At 45.5% G+C, this 19,081-nt stretch overlaps 1 protein-coding gene across 1 annotated transcript; it reads right to left on the bottom strand.

The window, feature by feature from the left end:
• Positions 1-635: 635 nt before the first annotated feature.
• Positions 636-18,827, bottom strand: CHD4 (chromodomain helicase DNA binding protein 4). The gene is made up of 38 exons (XM_009075418.1): positions 18,675-18,827; positions 18,297-18,488; positions 17,817-17,935; positions 17,140-17,381; positions 16,924-17,051; positions 16,664-16,799; positions 16,075-16,256; positions 15,702-15,941; positions 14,749-14,952; positions 14,462-14,667; positions 14,098-14,229; positions 13,694-13,790; positions 13,103-13,294; positions 12,817-13,017; positions 11,693-11,830; positions 9,546-9,655; positions 9,250-9,423; positions 8,783-8,924; positions 8,187-8,318; positions 7,960-8,077; positions 7,632-7,756; positions 7,108-7,345; positions 6,766-6,938; positions 6,423-6,603; positions 6,236-6,322; positions 5,982-6,070; positions 5,768-5,901; positions 5,139-5,283; positions 4,792-4,957; positions 4,308-4,417; positions 3,933-4,068; positions 3,626-3,703; positions 3,378-3,515; positions 3,175-3,283; positions 2,735-2,867; positions 1,632-1,827; positions 1,342-1,517; positions 636-1,222 (listed from the first exon to the last, which is right to left on the bottom strand). Exons 1-38 carry the CDS (start codon positions 18,825-18,827, stop codon positions 1,205-1,207), a joined length of 5,670 nt encoding a protein of 1,889 aa, XP_009073666.1. The 3' UTR covers positions 636-1,204.
• Between the last annotated feature and the right edge of the window lie 254 nt (positions 18,828-19,081).

The raw sequence follows: 19,081 nt of genomic DNA, 5'->3' as shown, positions 1-19,081 counted from the left end.
CGGCTGGACCGGAGCGAGGGGTAAGCGTACCCCAGGCAGGCGGCAGAAAACCACAGAAACAATCAGGGCGGAAAAGATCATCAGGTCCATGTCAACTAGACGGGAGACATCGAGTCTTAACCACCTCAGGAACAGTGACTCCACCACTGCCCTGGGCCGTCCATTGCGGTGTCTAATCATCTTTTCTGTGAAGCAATTCTTCCTAAAGGCTAACCGAAACCACCCCTGGTGCAGCTTAAGGCTATGTCCTCTCATCCTGACACCACACACATCGCTTCCTGGGAGAAGAGACCGACACCCACCTTCCTTTCAAGTAGTTGCAGACACTGATGAGGTCACACCTGAGCCTTCTCTTCTCCAGGCCTAATAAACTGTTCACTTAGCCTCTCTGCCTACGACGTGAGTTCCAGACCATGCACCAGCTTCACTGTCCTTCTCTGGATGCACTCCCCCCCCAACTGTCCTTCAAGGGCTTGATGCATAGGCAAGGGGGAAACAATTCATAGAGGTATGGGACACTCTCAAAACCTGACTGAGACATGATGGAAAGAGAAAGAGGTAATGGATCACTCTGAACTTGGCCCCAGTGCAAGTACTTACCCCACCATTCTAATGCTAAATAGATACAACAAAACAAAATACAAGGAAACTTTATTTTTCAGTTTTATCAATGTTTTGCTCTGTTTTTTGTTGGGTTTTTTCATTGTTGTTTGCTTTTGTCTTCAAGCTGCTTATTAGTGGACAAGTCCGGTCAGTTTTTGTATTAAAAAGGATTCTGATGGAGGTAGCTTTGTCTCTGTCCTGGCTTTTGCTTGGTCTTGCCTGCGCACTCATCTCAGTAAACAAACTCAAAATAAAATTAAAAACAAAAACTGGAATTCCAGGCGGAGGCAATGAGCAACGCAGCCAGGTTCCCCATGTAACAGACATGGCGCTGGGGCCTCCAGTCACTATGTACAGAGTCCATCATACATCCGTCCCCCTCTCTCCTAAACACACTCCTTGCTCCAACGGGCTGACTGCAGAGGGAGGAGTTTCTTCTCCTCCCAGAGACCTGAGCAGCAGCTTCCATGGAGGGAAACAGCACCCAGTCAGGAATGTCAGGCAGAGGGGTAGAGTGTGAAGGGGTGGGGGGGTCACTTCAGCTTGGCTGAAAGGTCAACAGCACTGGGCCTGGGACTCACTGCTGCTGGAGGCCAGGGACTCACTGCTGCTGGGCCACCTGTAGGGTGAGAGAAGGGGATCTGAGGCTTGGGCTGGGCACCAGACCCCAAGCTTGGCCCATGGAGCCCCCTATCCCCTCCAGTTCCTCTGGCCCTACTGACCAGGGAGGGTACGTACTTGCTGGGGAGGGGGCGGTGGCGGGGGCTCACTGCTGCGGTTGGCCAGGCGGCTCAGGATGTTGCGCTCGGACATCTGGAGGCGCACGGCCACAGGTGGGATACGGGCAATGGTGGCAGGCAAACGGGTCACATCTGCCTTCATGTCACTCAAAAGCTCCTCCAGCTGCTTCAGAACTAGAAGAGAAAGGGACATCTTTTCTGAGGGGAAAGGAACAGCCCAGAGGGAAAAGACAAGGAGACAGCAACACTAAACACCTATCCCCTGCCTTGTTTAACACACCGCATTACCTTTGTGCAGCACAGCATTGGCTGGGTTATTCCCGGCCATTGACTCCTTGGAGAGGTGCTGGTGACTCTCAGCCAGGCACTCCACCTCTGCAAAACGTGTGTTCAGAGCCATGGATGGGTGAGATGGGTCTTCAGACATGTTCAGGTATGCAGCTCGCCGCAGTTGCTCCTCAATCACCAGTGCTTGCTCCAGGAGCTGCAAGATGGGGCAGGAATGAGTCTTTCAAGCAGCTGCCTGAGAGGAAGCCTGTTTACACCCCCAGTCTCTCCTGATCCAGTGTTCTCCACCATATCAAAAGTTGAGATTCTGCAGCTGAGCTTCCTTTCACCAGGCTCTTTCACTTAGTAACCCACAACAATTAAGGACTCCATGAAGCTAGGCCAGGTACACAAAAAAACTAGGCTACATCAGGTTTAATAGAAGACTACACAGACCAGGCTGTTTGCTATTTTATTGTTTCTTTACAAGGCAAAGGCAATAGAGCTTTCTCTTTGAATCCCAGTGAGAAGTATCCAATGCTACTTATAGGAAGACTCTAGAAACTTGTAACCATGTCAGAGACATTGGAGAAATCCTTTCAAATCCTATCAGTGCAAAGCCTGATCATCCATACTGTATTAATGTCTTGCCCTAATACTGAAACCTACATGGCTTTTATTTGGGTTGGTCTTAAATCATTCTCAGAACTAAACTACATTCACTCCTAAACAGGACAAGGTAGGGACTGAAGGCAACCCTTTCACTAATTCATACAGTTCTGCTTATACACATGGAGTGGGTTGTAGCAGACCCAGCAGAAGCTGTGATGGAAACAGCCACTTGAACCTTAAGCCTGTGCATGCCAATTGTTCAATAACCATTTGGATAGAAAGCACTGAACCAATTTCCGCAATACCATTTCCAGGGAAAAGGGACCTGCTATCATGGAGCAACTGCATGATCCTGAGGGATACTGCCTTTTATTTTGTTTAAAATTTCCCTTAAAACGAAAAGCACTGCAGAAACCTTTCACTTTCTTAGTGGAAACTCAGAAATGCAAGCTCTTGTACTTAGAGGTCCAGCCAGCTGAAAGGTAGTTATCACACCACAGAGAAATCCTTACCTTAAATCTCCTTGCCAAAAACTTATTCTTTATTTCCAGGAAGTTACCCCTGTTCATCTCACCCTTGAAGGGTTCATTGAGGATGGCGTAACGTGGATCATTCTGAATATCCTGCCAACGGGCATAGCCATGACTGAGATGGGATGAGCTCAGGCAAACAAAGGCAGTGAGAACAAGGGAATACACAGCCCAGGCAGTACTGTTTCTCCACAGGGGGTGGGGAAAGAGGGGTGCAGAGAAGGGAGGAACAGGAGCCAAGGAAAAAGAACAAGAACTATGTCCTGCTAAATTTTAACTATGCTGGTAGAAAACTTTTGCTCTTGTGAAAGAGGATAAAGCACTTTCTCAGTTAAACTGCTCTAGTCAGACCCATAATGGTCACATTCACTGTGACAAATTATGTACAAGGGGAGAAAATGGGCCCATCATGGCAAGGATACTTGATAATCCCAGCAAGGAGCCAGTAGTCATGACGCCGATGCCAGATCTCGTAGGTCTTCTTTGTGACAGTTGCAGCCCGCTCCTCATTCTGCCAGAGGGAGTGCAGCTCTGGAAAGGCAAGAGACACCAGAATGGTTGAGAGTTATTTCACAAATGCAAGCAAGAGCATACAAATGAGATCAAGCAAAGAACGATCTCGTACCAGTGAAGCCACCATCTGCTATGTTGAACATGAAGCGCTGCTTTACTGCCTTCTTGTGCCTTTCATCTACTGACTCTTTCAGCATCTCTCCATTCTGCAGCATCACCACATCTCTCTTATCATCCTCCTTTTTCTCATCTGTGCACAGAAAAAATTACTAGAACAAACAAGATACTGTGCAAATTGGACCCATAAGAAATCCCACAGGAGAGGGGTTAAAGGAAGAGAAGGGAATTATCATGCCTCACCTTTCTCATCCAGAGTGATTACAGGAGGTTCAGGGGGATTCTCATTAGGTGCTCTGTCTTCCACTTTCTCCACATCAGCTGTAGGAGAGAAGAAGAACATAAGATATAGAGGAACATAGCAAGTCTGCAGTTTTGTTCTTCAGTGAAACCCAATAGTGTTTTGTAACTCCCCACTGATTTTCTACATCCAGGCCTCTTTCTTCAGGATGAAAGTGCTGAAGCAAAGATGATGCAGCTTCAAGAAAAGATTGAGGGGGAGGGGTGTTTATTGCTGTTCAAGGTATTACACATTCTCCCTAGAAGGTACCTTTGCTTTCTACTTCCATTGGTTCATCTGGTCGCTCCTTCACCTCTGGTTCATCTGCTTTTTTTTCCTCTGCTTCTGTGGTGTTCACTGGGGATTTTGCTTCTTGTGGTGGTGTCTCTGCAGGCTGGGCACACTGCTGAGGGCAGAAAACAGTGAGAAGTGAGGTAAAGCAGTACATGGAAACAGAAGACAGTCACAGCAGTTTGGAAAGCAAAGAGGCACAAAACTGTCAGGCCAGTTCTGAGGACCTGAGAGTTGTCTTTAAATATCATTCCAAGAACTCACCTCCTTTTCAGCAGCTGAATGACAACAAAGAGGGTGTGGAAGTGGGGAAATTTGCAATTGCACAAGGCAAGCAAGCCACCCAAGACTCACCTCCATAGGGACTTCTGTTTCAGTAGCAGAGGCATTAAGCTCTTTCTCTGGTTCAGATGGCTCTCCCTGCTCTTTAGCATTGGCTCCTTCTTCTACTTTTATGCCTTCTTCTGTGTATTCCCCACCCCAGAGCAGCACAGCAGACAAAAGAAGAGAAGCCATCAGTAAAGTATTCCCCTCCCTGTTACCAAGCACACATCTACAAGAGATCAGGCCCATCAAAATGGGACCAACATCACTTAAGATAACCCCCCTTTCCTGTGCACTACAAATGCTGGGCTTCTCTTCTTACTGATATCAGCTTATCCAAGGAAAGCTGGTGTCCTCTCTTGCCTTTAAGGGCTTGCACATCTCTTTGGCAGCCCTCCTAACACGAGAGTAAGTTGATCTGCGTCCACCCCCAGACCCCACCACCACAGGTCCGGTGAGGGGAAGAGCCAGGATGAGGTCAGGACGCAGGGCTGTACAACAGGGGAGCCCTTACCAGGTGGAGGAACAGGGGCAGGTGTATTTGGCTGTGTATCCCCTGGTGTCGAAGGAGTTGGAGTTTTGGGAGAGGGTGAGCTCGGCTGTGAAAGTTTCTTGTTCTCCTCTATCTCTGCCAGTTCTGGCATACTCCAGCGGCCATTCACATGCTCAAACTCCTGCACCTGCACGAGAGGAAGACTTATCATGGGAAGAGTCATACAAAGCTCATCCTCAAACCAGAAGAGAGACCACTCAGCACACAACAAAAACAGGTGTGAAAGGAGAAGTAAGTCACTACGTCAGGACCCCCATGACTACAGTTGTAAGCACAGCAAAGGCCACACTGCTTTGCTGGGCACCTACCTTTTTGCGTATAAGTGACATGACCCCAATGCGAGTAAGGACATGCTGTCGAGAAAGACCTTCTCTTGGGACTCCATCTGCAAAGGTCTCTGCACCATCAGCTCCAGGTTCACATAAATGGCGCATGAACAGTGAGACATAGGCCCTGCAGCAATTGAGAGACAAGCAATTAATTTATAAATCAGGTTAGCTGGAGACATGCATTATCAGACTCCTTCCAGCACATAAATGAAGTTACCCCAAGACTCTTAACCCACAGAAACACAAGTTCTGGGGCTCCAGTCTCCTTCAAGGTAGAATTTCCTGCTGGAATTACTACATACATAAAGGGGACACAGCTGACTCCAGAATCTTGAGCCAGAAACAACCATAAGCCCAAGAAAGACCTGGGGAGTGTGTTCATTCATGGCTATGCTACACCTCTAAAAGCATTTGCTATTGGTGACTGATGAGTAAAGTCCAAGTAAGAGAGGTAAGAACAACCCTCTAAGTCTCTCCCAGCTTATATTTCACTCTCTCACAACTAATACATTAAGAAACTGAAGTCTCTAAGGAAAGGCCCAACTCTTGTTCTACCCCAAAGGGACCAGATGCTGCTAGTCTTCCATTTCTGCCAAATCCAGACTCACTTGAACTCTTTCTCTGACTTGCCACGGAGGTCCCGAACAAGCCATTGAGTGGTGAAGGCATCCTGAGGTGGCATTCCATAGCGCATGATAGCGTTGAGAAAGGCTTTCCGCTGGCGAGCATTGAAACCCAGGACCTAGAAAGGAGAAGACACAGATATGGCAAGAGCCATAGAGAAGCAGCTAGGATGCTAACGCCTACCCCAGTACTACTTACCTCGATGTTCCCTCCCACACGGGCAAGTAAGGGAGGCAGAGGCTTATCCTTATCATTTCTCAGGCCTTTGCGGCTAGGCCGACGAGCTGCTGAAAAGAGAAATGCAGCTAAGGAGAAGAGACAATGCACAGCACATTGTTGCATATTTCCCTGGCAGGATAGCACCGCAAATATATAAATCACCCAAGTCAAGTCCCAGCTGTTTCCACACCCTGAGAAAGTGATGGAAGAACTCTGGCTTCACCAGAACTTACCTTCAGATCTCTCATCAAAGTCCTCGTCTCCTTCTTCAGAAGCAACTGAATAGTCTGACTGATTATCTGACTGGTCATCCTGCCAGTCTGAAAGAAAAACAGCACGTGAGCCTGAGACGCTACTCCATTACTTCCCAGTAACAAATACTTACACCCGTTTTTCCCTCAGGGTCCTGTGGATTTGTACCTCTATCCTCCTGCGAGCCATCATTGTAGTTAACCTGCTTGCGAATACGTTTGCCTTTGCCCAGATTCCTGGCCAGATCCTCCTGTTGCTGTTCATAATGGTGACGCAACAGTTTCTCCCAGTAATCAGGATCCACTGACTCCTCCTGCTTAATGATCTCCCGTTCTACCTCCTCTTCCTCCTGCCAGAGAGGTAACCAGTTTTAAGGCCCTATGCTCCAAATCCCAACCTGTTGTAGCAGAAATATGCTTGCTTTCCTTTAAAAGTATCAGAGCTCACTTAACTTAATTGATCCTACATCATTCAGCAGAACATAAGTAGCTGACATCCACCTCATACTCACCCCCATCTCCTCCTCACGAACCACATACTGGGCCACCTTGAAGGAGCTGAGATATTCGTTCATGCCCTGAAGTTCTGTGTCTTCTGTTTCATCCTGGTTCCGATCCAAAAGACGTTCAATTGCTTTGTCATCATAGTGGATAACACTGCTGTCTTCACCCTCTTTGTTATCCCCTGAAGGAAGAGCACATGCACAGTTGCTGTGTGGACATCAAGGGAGTAGGAAGGGAATGTCACCCTAGACCTTTCTGTAGAGCTATAATCAGCACTGTGTCTACAAGTCTCTCACTAAATAAGGAGCCAGATCTCCCCACCCCCTTCAGTTCCACTCCCAGGCACTCACCCCCCTCAGTAGCCTCATCCTTGAAGAGCTCTTCAGTGCCAAATTTGAGAATGTCATCGAGTTCCTGTTTAGACATGGAGCCGGTCTTGGAGCCCAGCCCTGGTCTCACTACTAGATGAGTCAGCATCATTTTCTTCTTGGCCACCTGAGTGATACGCTCCTCCACTGAGGCCCTTGTCACAAAGCGGTATATCATCACTTTCTTGTTCTGTCCAATTCTGTGTGCACGACTGAAAGCCTAGAAAAGAGATGTGCTCAAACAGTCTAGAGCTATACCAGTAGTAGTCTAATACACCCCACCTACCTCCACAAGCTTCCCAGTTGCCTTCATGTTGGCTCATAACATTAGTGAAGGCTGTGCCCCAGAAGAACCCTCCACTATTTCACTTCCCATCTCTACCCATGCTCACTGCTCTAATTTTGCATATTTTTAAAGTGGAAGTCTCACATTCCTTCACTCCTCCTGATGATTTCATTTCGTCTCTCAGAATTACTCTATAGTGAGTGGTTTCATTCAGACTCACCTGGATATCATTGTGGGGGTTCCAGTCTGAATCATAGATAATCACAGTATCCGCTGTGGCCAAGTTAATACCAAGACCCCCAGCTCGAGTTGAAAGCAGAAAGCAGAACTGCTGAGCTCCAGGAGCTTAAAGAAAAACAAAAGAGAACAAAAGTAATCAAGGGTGAAATAAACATTTGTATCTGACTCGCATCACCTGAGAGAACCACTGCTAATTCAAGATTCTATGAAAGCAATAGAAGACTTGGGCCACAACAATCCCATGTTGACCAGTAAGCACATACAAGGCAACAGTTTTCGTTTTCCAGAACAAGTAAGAGACTCCATACCATTGAAGCGATCAATAGCCTCCTGACGCATGTTCCCTGTGATTCCTCCATCAATCCGCTCATATTTATACCCTTCATGTTCCAAAAAATCTTCTAGAAGGTCCAACATCTTAGTCATCTGCATATCAAAAGAACACCACCATAAAAGAGTGAGAGACAAGGGAATAGCAGATCAGACTTCTTTCTCAGAAAAAGAATTCCCAGCCTTAAGGGTTTTCCCCATATACCTGAGAGAATATGAGCACCCTGTGACCTCCTTCCTTCAGGTTCTTTAACATCTTCTGAAGTAGCAACAGCTTTCCAGAGGCTCGAATAAGAGCACTACCATCATACATGCCATTTGGCATTTTTGGAGCTTCCTGAGAAGAAAAAGAGAAAGGGAGTAAGGAGAAAGGGGCAAAACCAGTGGGAAGGGATGTAACTTGGCCTTAGGCCCCAGCTGTGTTCATCAGACAATGGCTCACATCTGGTCATTTAGCTTGGCAAAGCCACAAGGTATAGCAACTGTTTGTATGAAACATCGGTGCTACCCCTGTGCCTCTTGCAATTTGATTCCTACTCTCCTCTTTCTTAGGGACTTAGCCCTTACTCTTACAGTCTTCGTCTTTCATGAATTACAAGACAGCTCTCACTTGTCATACAAATATGCTGGAAAAATAAAGGCTTCCCAGCATGCTGGGTCTAAATAAAGACAGGATGAAAAAAAACACAGAAGCAGAGAGAGAAGAAGGGGAATCCCTCCATGCTTCACTAGGGAGCTAACTGGCTACCTGAGAACAGTCAGTAGGGAATTTGCTTATACAGACTAAGTGACTAGACATACCATAGCAGCCACAGGAAAGAGGTAGGGGTGGTTACAGCACTTCTTCAGATCCATAACAACATTGAGCAAGGAAACTTGGTTACCACCACCCCGTGCATTCAGTGCCTCAAAGTTCCTCGTCAAAATGTATTTATAATATTTCCTGAGAACAAAAGAGAAGGTACAACTCAGACACCCCTCATGAGAATGACTAACATGCTCTTCTTCTTGCTAAACTCTGCACAGGTCCTGGCATTACCTGCCAGCTACCTGGGCTCTGCCAATGGCATTCACTATCTTTTTATCTCCTCGCATCAGGGCACAGGATTAGTCTTTCCTACACTACAGTGGCAGCAGGAAATTTTCCTACTATCCACTGTGCAGAAAGCCCTATAGTGAGGATAAGGCTGTTTCAGCATCCTGTTTGAAACTACAGAACTGAGAAACAGTAGCTCAGCAGCAGGTGCTCTCTTCACCCTCACACTCACTTCTGCATGGGGCTCAGCTCCACTCTGACGATGAGTTCAGTCTTAGACGGCATATTCTTGAAAACATCAGCTTTGAGACGCCTCAGCATGTGCGGGCCCAGCATGTCATGGAGCTTCTTGATCTGATCTTCCTTGGCAATATCTGCAAACTCTTCTAGAAAGCCCTCCAAGTTACTGCAGAGAAACAGACACTCAGCAAAAGCCACAAAGGAAAAAGAGCAAAAGAACAAGGAAGAGGATAGCAGTGACAAGACAGGCAGGCTGACTTGCACTGAAAGCCAGACTGCCCACACCACTGTTTTTTTTTTTTCAGCAGGTGGAACAGTTCTTCCAGGTTGTTCTGCAGGGGAGTTCCTGTAAGCAGCAGCTTGTGCTGGAGGGAGTAACCATTCAGCACACGGAAGAACTGGAAAGTAGAGAGGAGGGAAGAAATGGTGGGAAAAAAAAAACAAAACAAAACAAACACAAATATGTCAAATGCTTATTAAGTCATAGGCCTACCAAAAAAAATCTCCTTGATAAAAGAAGTTGACACCATGCTAGGGTTCAGTTGAGATCACACATCAGCTGTTTGGAGAAGAGCTCCAAGTAGTTCACATTCCAGTCAGGGTCACTAGACTGATCTCATTTGGATCATTGTCCTGCATAGCTTAAACATGACTGCAGCAAATCTTACAAGCCAGCAGGTGCTGGTAGGTTTCTTTTGCTCTTACAAGCTCTTTCAGACCACCCATCATTTCTAGACTGCTACACTATGTACTTTTTCTTGGTAAATTGGTGTTCCACATTCTTACAACTAATCTGCCTTGAGAATTCTAGAAATAGCTAAGTCACTCTTCCTATTCATATCAGTCCTGGAAATGTTCCAGAGCTCTGAACAAGCTAAGGAGGAGAAAAAGAGCTAAGGGTTTGCCAATGTGTCCTAAAGGTAATTTCTGCTGGTTTTCACAACAATTAAGTCATTCCATACAGATGTAGTGAGCAGCTAAAGTATTGCACTGAAAACCACAAGTGTGTCATCTTCACCAGCACAAACTGACAATAAAGCAGTAATTTATTTACAAACTTGACCATTGCTTTGCATATTTTACACTTAGTGCAATACAAGGTCAAACTTAATGAAAGCAGCTTGTACTAGATGGCAAACAAAACCAGAAGAAAAACCAACCATCACTTATGTTTTGGTTATCACATCAGAAGAATCCTTCCAGTGGCCTCCACGGGGATTTATCTTATTACATAGTTATAGTTACAAACATTCTCATTTTGGAATCAAATGTGGAAGTTACTGATTATGTCTGCAAAACATTAGTAGATAACTCCAATCTGTCAAGAGGCATCTGGCCTGTCATGCAGCCAAACACCTGTAAGCTGTCCTTACAGCACAGGAAATTGCTCTAGAAAAACATAGACTGAACAGCTTTAGGTGGGTAACCAATAGTGTCATGGTTTAACCTTGAGCCTTTACAACCCCTTTCAATTAATGAATATGAATAGTAAGCATTCATTCCTACTTCCAATAGTCTCAATACTGAGCATAGAATGGCATCCAGTCTTAGTGCCTCCAATAAAAAAAATAATCTAGAAGCTGAACTGCAAGCACAGCTGTGATATCTCAAGAAGGTGCCTCATGCCAAGATCCGAAAAACTAAAGCCATTTAAACAAACAAAAAAAGAGAAATCAAGGAGCAATTTTGTCTTACACAGTCTCCAAGAACCTCTAAAACCAGGTTTCCAATAGCAATTGTTTTTTGCATACTGAGCACCAGAACTCAGCTGAAGACAGACACATCAATACCAATACTAAGCACAAGGGCTTAGGAAGAGGCTGGATAAGAAAGTGCAGTCAACTCTACTCAATTCAAACAAGCTTAGTTAAGGTGCAGCCTCATATAAAAGTAGCTGTATGGCTTTCAGTACCTACCCAGGCATTTTTTAACACCTCTGCCCACCTCTTCCATTTCTATAACATCTAATTAGTTCTGCTACAATGCTAGATGAATGCAGAGAGCAAGCCTACTCTGGAGGCAGGGTAATTGTGCTCATGGAGCTTGTTTTATGCTCAGTATGATAAACCTTTTCAGAATGGAGGTGGTGCAGATATACGATCTGCTTTCAGAGAAGCCAGCTTGTATTTGAGAGCAACCACCACATCCAGGTTTTTGTCTTCCAGTCTACACCAACTGGCCATTCACCTGGAAACAAAGCTGTTTTAACCAATGATCTGTATAAAAGTAAAGCTGTTGCCAATGATGACCGATCTCCAAATGAAGGCTGTTGATTTTTCTTTGAAATAACACATCAAATTTACTATTGAACAATTGACTAAGAATTGTCAGACAAACTTAAAAGCTTAGACGTAGCTATGGAATCTTCTCAACGTTCTGTCTGTGCTCCCCTGCAACATATGCTATGCCTATGAAACACATGTGCTTCTCTGTACCTTAGACTGATTGTTCTTTAGTCTGTGAGCTTCATCCACAATTAGACAGGCCCAGTCAATAGAGCCTAGTATGGCCATATCGATTGTGATCAGCTCATAGGAGGTGAGAAGCACATGGAACTTCACAGCAGCTTCCTTCTGCAGAAGAAAAGGACAAACACGGTAACAGGATAGAGAAATGACCCAGGGCAAAGTAGATAGTGTTTCTTCAAGTTATTCTGATGAGTCCTGGTCAAACAGCACATCAGAAACTTTTCACACCCACAGTTTCCTGTCACAAGATTCAAAATGCTGCCTAAACCATTTTAGCCCTTTAATCCCCCATTACTTGCACGCAACACATGGAAGTCTCCTCAACACTCTCAGTACCTGCTACTTTTGGACAATTGCCAAATACTCTAACAGACATGTTTACCAAATAAGCAGTGAGTAGAGGCACATTAGGGAAACAAGACTTGGAGAAGATTGGCTCATCAAAAGGCTAAGTCTTAAAAAAGATAAATAATTATGCCATAACTGAAAATTACTGTTACTACTTAATGCAGTTCAATTTCAAAGGAAAGAAAGGGGTTCTGTCTACCTCTGCCACTGGAAATGCTTTAGCTTCCATCTTGGATTTACTAGGAAGACTAAAGTTCTACTAAAACTAGCCAGCCCGGTCAGGCTCTTCCTTCCTGTCTGGACACAGAATGCAATTTCTCAGATGTCTGGGTACGGCCTCACTGTCAGCCAGTTCCTCAGAGTGATTAAAAAGTTCATACTTTTTTTGGTATGTTTGTCTTTCATATACAATGGCAATTCTGACATCAACTTAGATCTGTAGAAATGATGCACAACTTCACAGATTAAGTAGAAGAGACAGAGGGACTTGCCTATGGTCAGTATTACTGTAGTCAACTCTCTTTTCTCAGTACTGAATTACTTCAGACTGGTAGGAGTGTTTAAACAGTCTAGAGCAGAAATCTAAACACCCACTTGTCACCAATTTGCAGTTATTTCCCTTTAGAAACTACAAGCATAATCAGTTCCCAAGGACATCATAGTATCTCAATCTCAGCTGCTGAAAGTCAGTCTAGTGCATCTCTTTCACTCAATTCAGGTTTGGTTACAGGAGAGTTCTGTACCTTCATTCTGGATGCTTTTTTGCCTCCACGTATGGCATTGTCCTCAAAAGTGAACTCATTCTCACGGATGATGGCCCGGCTGTCTTTGTCCCCAACGTAGGTCACTACATACATATCTGGGGCCCACATCTCAAATTCTCGTTCCCAGTTGATGATTGTGGACAGTGGGGCACTCACCAAGAAGGGACCCTTTGAGTGGCCCTACAAATAGTCAATAAGAGCATTAGATGACTGCAATCACCAATACAAGCAGAATCTCCCTGGGTAGCAACCTCCCAGCACTCACCTCTTTGTATAAGGAATATAGGAACACAGCTGTCTGCACAGTCTTTCCCAGACCCATTTCATCAGCCAATATTGTATCTGTGCCCTGGGCCCACGAGAAGCGCAGCCAGTTCAGTCCTTCCAGTTGGTAGGGATGCAAGGTTCCCCCTGTTACATCGAGGTACTCCGGCTGCCGGTCATATTTCACTGTTGGCTACAGGGGAAAGAAGGAAGAGCTGAGATCCTTTACCTTGGATCTTGGTAGCTACGAAGATCCTTTCCCAGTCACCCATATATTCACTAATAAAAATGAGGCTTCACAGATGACAACCAGACTAGCACCAAAAATAATTCTCAAATGGCCAAAAGTATCCACCAAGAAGCCTTTTTTAGTTTTTTGGGGTTTTTTGCAAAACCGTTTCACCAAGAGCTAGAGAGCCTCACCCAATGGAAAAGGCAGACACTTGTCTGAAGGCTCTAGAAGCCATTTGTTCTTTGGGCCAGGAAGGAACTCTAAACCATATGCTGTTCACTCCTCAGTTTCCTATTTACCTGCTGGCACCCAAAATAAGCAGCTATATCAGATGGCTCCTAAGCAATAAACAGAACTTACATCTACTGTGGGAGTCTCAGGGGGCCTTTCCAATTTCCGCATCTTCACTTTCTTTAACTTCTTACCAGGCCTGCCTTCTTCACCTCTCATTAGCTCCCTGTGCAGAGACAGTCCCAAGAACATGCAAGGTTAATGACTTTTCATTAACAGATTGAGAGAAAAGAATTGCAAAGGATAGGAGGGCAATCACCCAACTCAAATAGACTCAAGAGAACAGGGCAGGAACCTTTGTGAACTGGTGGAAAGGCACAGGGTCCCAGACCAAAGGCATAAGGAGTCAGCAACAAGATGATGCTTCTTGATTATCTCCAAATACTAATCCAGCCAGTGCTAGGGGCTGACGTACTCCAGTATCTTCTCTTGAGCAAAGGGAAAGAAACACAACCTCCAGATACTCCTCCTACCTGTGATTCCAGTAGGCTTGCTTGTAGAGGTCATAATCTTGAATATCCACATCTTCACTTTCCCATGACGCCTGGTCATAGGGTAGGTCTCTCCATTTAATCAAATAGTGGACATTCCCCTTCTTATCCACACTGCAGAAGAAACCAGGAAGTCTTAAGCACAGTGAAATGGTAGTAGTCACCCAAACCACTCAAATGGAAGAGAAGGAAAGGACACTCAGTGAGGCAATAGGAAAAAAAAAAAGTTTGTCATACCAAAACAACTCCCACTGCTTCTCTCAGTCATACTGCGGTTTAGCCAATCCACTCTCCCTTAGCCCCTCTCAAGGTCTTTGTTGAAAATCCTCTTTGCTAATCCCCCTACCTATGATTGAGGATCCTGTGGATCATCATCCACTCTGGCTTGATCCCATATCTATAGAAGCGCTCCTCCATCTCAGCGTACTTGGGGTCCTTGTTTTTTCTCTTTCGGCTTTTCTCTTCTTCCCCTCCAAAGTCACCTGAGGGTGGCTCATCCATATCATTTTTGCGTTGGTAGTTACGAAACATGACCTGGCAGTGCAGCTCCAGCTGGAGTCACGACACAAGCAGTTAGTAGGTGTTTTACCCTCAGCTATCCACCTTATGACATGGTGAGAGTCCTCCACTCACCTGCAGCTCTGACACCCAAGAGCAGTGCCAGTAGGACATGCCCTGCCATTTGACAAAGAACTGCCTTTCAGGCCGACCCTCCAGAGGCTTAGGGGGTGGAGCATTAGGGTCTGCATCAGGTGGACGTGGTGGTGCAGGGCCAACTGGGGGCTGACCCCACTTCCAGATCAAGATCTTCTGCACCTTTCCTTTCAAAGCTGGGCACTGAGACGTTAAACAGAACACAATGCATCAGAGGGTACATACTCTAACAGAGAAGCACTAAGAAGGAGAAACAGAGCGTCACTTCCTTAGTTATAGCTCTACTATGCAGCAGAATTTGCTAGGCTTGATGAGCCCAATAGACTGTCCAACCACAACTCCATTGAAAGTTTGTGCAGAGAATATTTTGCTGTAGAACTAAGGGCCCAGTGTAGAGATACATCCTGAAGCACCTTTCCTGTTCATCATCTTGTAAGTCTTTATCACCTAATCAAAGCAACTACCACCATTTATATTACTTAATTTCAAGAACTTCCTGGAAAAGTGTGATATTTCTCACAACCATCTATTAAGAAAGGGCTTAGCATTACAGAGCCAAAAAACCCCAAACCATTTGGTTCAGCATCTATTTAAAATATTCTTAAGCACTTAAGTTGTTTGCACTTGATCTCCTGCTTCTACACACATACAGGAGCCAAGAAAAATGATAAATGGCATCCTGGACTAAAAACTGCCCAATTGTCCTGCACACGGGACCCAACGGCTGTAACCTCATCCTTCCCACTGTCTGGAGAAAGCGGCCATTCAACAAGGTGCAATACAGCCACAAAAAGCCAGGCCTCTATGTTTCATGACACAAGTGTGAGATAGTCTTTGGAGGACCAGGCATTTCCAGGAAAACATGATGACCCAAAGGGATCAGACCAATCACCTCTTGTAGCAATAGGAGAATGGTACTAGTGGCAACTCACAGTGCAGCGAGGACACAGCCACTCTCCATTGGGAATCTCAGGTAATGGGGGATTCAGACAGTGGATGTGATAGGATGAAGGACAGGCATCACAGCACAGCAGCTCTCCTCCATCCTTGCAGACTCTACAGAACTCCATATGGTGGTCATCCTCTTCCTCAGCATCCCCCACGACATCTTCCAGGATTTCCTCACCTTCAGAGTTATCCTCCTTTGCTTCCCACTGAATGCCCTCTTTTTCCTATAAGAGAGGGAAATCAGAAAAACAAAGTCACATTTGTGATTATTTTATCACCACAAAACAGCGGTCCCAATTCACTTGATGTCTCGCTCCTCCATGACTTCTTGCACTGTTTGGGGAATCCAGGACTCACACAGTGTGGACAACTCCATTTGCCCTCTGGAGCTTTCTCCATATCTGGGTCCAGGCAAACCATGTGGTAAGCACGAGGGCAGGTATCACAGAGTATAATTTCTCCTCCCTGCTGGCACACCTCACAGTAGTCCTGGTGATCAGTCTCATAGCCATCCACAGCCACCGTGGAGTCCTCCTCACCTGCAGAGGGTAGTGAGGAGTTACAGTAGTACAAGTCACAGGTACAGGCTTCCTACAGCAAGGGAGGGTAGTCTCCCAACAGCCTACATAGCCATATAGAGATCCAGAATTCAAAACTCTTGCTTTATCTATGTAAGCAAACAAGTCCCTTTGTGCCTACTTCCACCCACGAAATAAAAAGGTATAGACAGCTAAGGCCAGGGAAATTCAGCGCTGTGCCTGTTCCCTCCCAAGGTGAAAAAGAACTCCTGAAAACCTTTTCCTTATTCAAATATCTGGTTCTTCCTTCACAAACAATTCTCCTCCCTCAAGTATGGTGCTGCATATCCGAACTCTGCAGACATTCCTCTGATCTTTCTAAACACTTAGCTGTGCTTCTGTGCCCAGCTGACAGCAAATATCAATACCTTTCTTTTTCTTTTTCCCAGCTTTAAGTTTTTTGCGGCTGCGGCTACTACGACTTGTAGACCCATCTGATACAGAGTAGCTATTGATGCTGGCATCATCAAAATCTGACTCTACATCCAGATCATCATCTTCACTCTGAGGTAGGTAAGAGAAAAACTATGTTACTCAGACACACATGCTGGGGGCAGCAGTTGGACACATGCCCCAGCATTCCTAGCCCATCACCTCCCTGGAAGATCAAGGAAGGAGCATCACTTACTGATGATCTTTTACGTTTGGAACCAAATCCTCCCAGTTTTATTTTCAAAGGTGCCACCTTCTTTGTTTTAGGCTTCTTTATATCTGGAATACGAGGACTGGCCTTTGGCTTCCGCCGGGCATTGGGGCCTAGGAACAAAGGAGCCTGGGAGTCAGAAAGAAGTACTGGCCTTGACACCACTCTCACTCTATCATCCTGCCAGACTCTTCACCTCACCTTTGCCCTCCTTTGTCTTGGCTTTCCTGAGTGGCACATCTACAGGGGGCTGTGGCAGGACAGCATCCACATTCGTCACCATACTCTCCACTACTGCAACAGCTGCAGCTGCAGCAGCTGCTACAGATGCACCTGAACTTCCCTTGAAGGGGTTGTTTGTGCTAAACTCCCTCCATTTGGCTCCCAGTACCATCATCATCTTCGACACTGCTATTTTAGGGTTCTTGGCTGCGATAAGTGGCCTGCGTACAGTTAAGGAGGAAAGGAAGAGTTAAAAAACCACACTGAAATCTAGATTATTATTCCTCCCCATTGCCACCCCCATCAGCACCCCTATCTCAAACCACATTCCTTTCTAATCTCTGATCTCAACAGCCAATAAATCTCTTTACTTCCATTCACTCTGTGTGGAAGATGCAAACACTCAGGGGCTTGGAGGAAGAAATGGAACTTAGCATAGTAGGGAAGAAAGGGGACTGGGAATGAGGACTTGGATCATCTCAATGGCCGAAAACAAAAAATGCCGTGAATCAATTATTTTACTTTTGCTTCAGTTTTCATGTTAGGTGCAACACTAGCATCTCTAATGTACACTGAGGTTCCAAAATCAAAGAATCTAGTTTTTGTCCCATCTTTTTCCATTCCAGAGTCCTTTCAAGTGTAGGCTTGCATTTCACCTGACAAACTGGCTGAAAGCTTTGTAGTTGGTGAGTGTGCGGTAATCCTCCTCTGTGAAGATATGATCAATATCCTCCATGCCCCAATCTTCCAGGAGCTGAGCAGATGACTTTGGCTCCTGTGAAAAGAGAATCACAGCAGCTCTGAGAAAAAGCTCACTTCCATACATCTTACACATTCCACAGATGACCAAGGGAATTTTTCCCCCACACATCTACTTATCACTACCATAGGACACAGCCTCAAAAGAAGATCAATGGAAGTGGGAAAAGTCTTTGGATTCAGTATAAATTCCAGGTGTGTTTAAAGCAGAAGACAGGAAGGAATGCAAGGTGGGAAAAAGGTCAAGTCAAATAGGTCTAGTAGAGGAAGAAGAGACTAAACAGCCCCAACTCCCTCTGCCATCACAACTGGAGAGCACAGTGATCAGATACACGAGAATGAGAAGCAAGCAGTCAAACACCTGAGTAGCTTCTCACCTTTGAGTCATCATCTTCCTCCTCTTCTTCCTCCTCCTCCTTACGCTTGGCCTTGTTTTTCTTTTCCTTCTTGGGTCCTAATTTCTTCTTTTTCTTTTTCCCAGGAGTATAATCACTGCCCTCACTGTCAGAGCGCAGAACCTCCTCTTCTTCTTCCACAAACTCATTCCCCTCACCAGAGCTGTCCCCCAGCTGGGGAGGGAGGAAGAAAGTCAGCTGTGAGAAAATACCCTGGATAAGCACTAAACACTGCTTTCTCTCTCCAAGCTCTAGAGGATTCATACAAAAACCTGCTGCCATAGGCCAAAATCAAGAGTAAGCAGCCTCATCCCATATGTCCATATTTTAAACTGTGACCTTAGACATCCTTTCCCTTACCTCCTTCTTCTGACGCTTGCTGAGCTTGGGCACTTTGGGTTCCTTTAGTTTCTTGGGCTTCTTCTTTTTCTTTATTTTGGGGGTGTCAGCCTCTGACAGAAGCTCTTCTTCTGGCTCTTCTTCAGGTTCTGGATGAGAAAAGATGTGCCTCATTCAAACCCCATCTGTGCACTACAGCGTAGTGCACTCCAGAGATCAACTTGCCTACTGCTTGCTCACTACATAGTTACAAACACAGAAGTGGTTACAACCCCTTACTCTGTTACTGTTCACCACAGACACTGAAGAATTGTATCCTAAGGTATCACTGGACATGGTCTGCCCCCTCCCACCACCACCTATTTCCTCAATATTCCTTCTCCAAGCAGAATTGCACTCAGAACTCAGGGATGAGAAGTTTGCCATAA

This window comes from Acanthisitta chloris, unplaced genomic scaffold (assembly GCF_000695815.1).
Source record: "Acanthisitta chloris isolate BGI_N310 unplaced genomic scaffold, ASM69581v1 scaffold26115, whole genome shotgun sequence".
Lineage (NCBI taxonomy): Eukaryota > Metazoa > Chordata > Aves > Passeriformes > Acanthisittidae > Acanthisitta > Acanthisitta chloris.
The sequence above is the reverse complement of the archived record's forward strand: the minus strand, read 5'-3'. Positions and strand labels throughout refer to the sequence as shown.

Excerpts from the sequence above, each read along its gene's own strand:
- CHD4 (XM_009075418.1), bottom strand. The coding sequence starts at position 18,827 with ATGAGGCACATCTTTTCTCATCCAGAACCTGAAGAAGAGCCAGAAGAA. Across the intron at positions 8,925-9,249 it reads GAGCTGAGCCCCATGCAGAA|GAAATATTATAAATACATTT; the intron begins GTGAGTGTGAGG and ends TTTTGTTCTCAG. Across the intron at positions 6,939-7,107 it reads GGATGAGGCTACTGAGGGGG|GGGATAACAAAGAGGGTGAA; the intron begins GTGAGTGCCTGG and ends CTCTTCCTTCAG.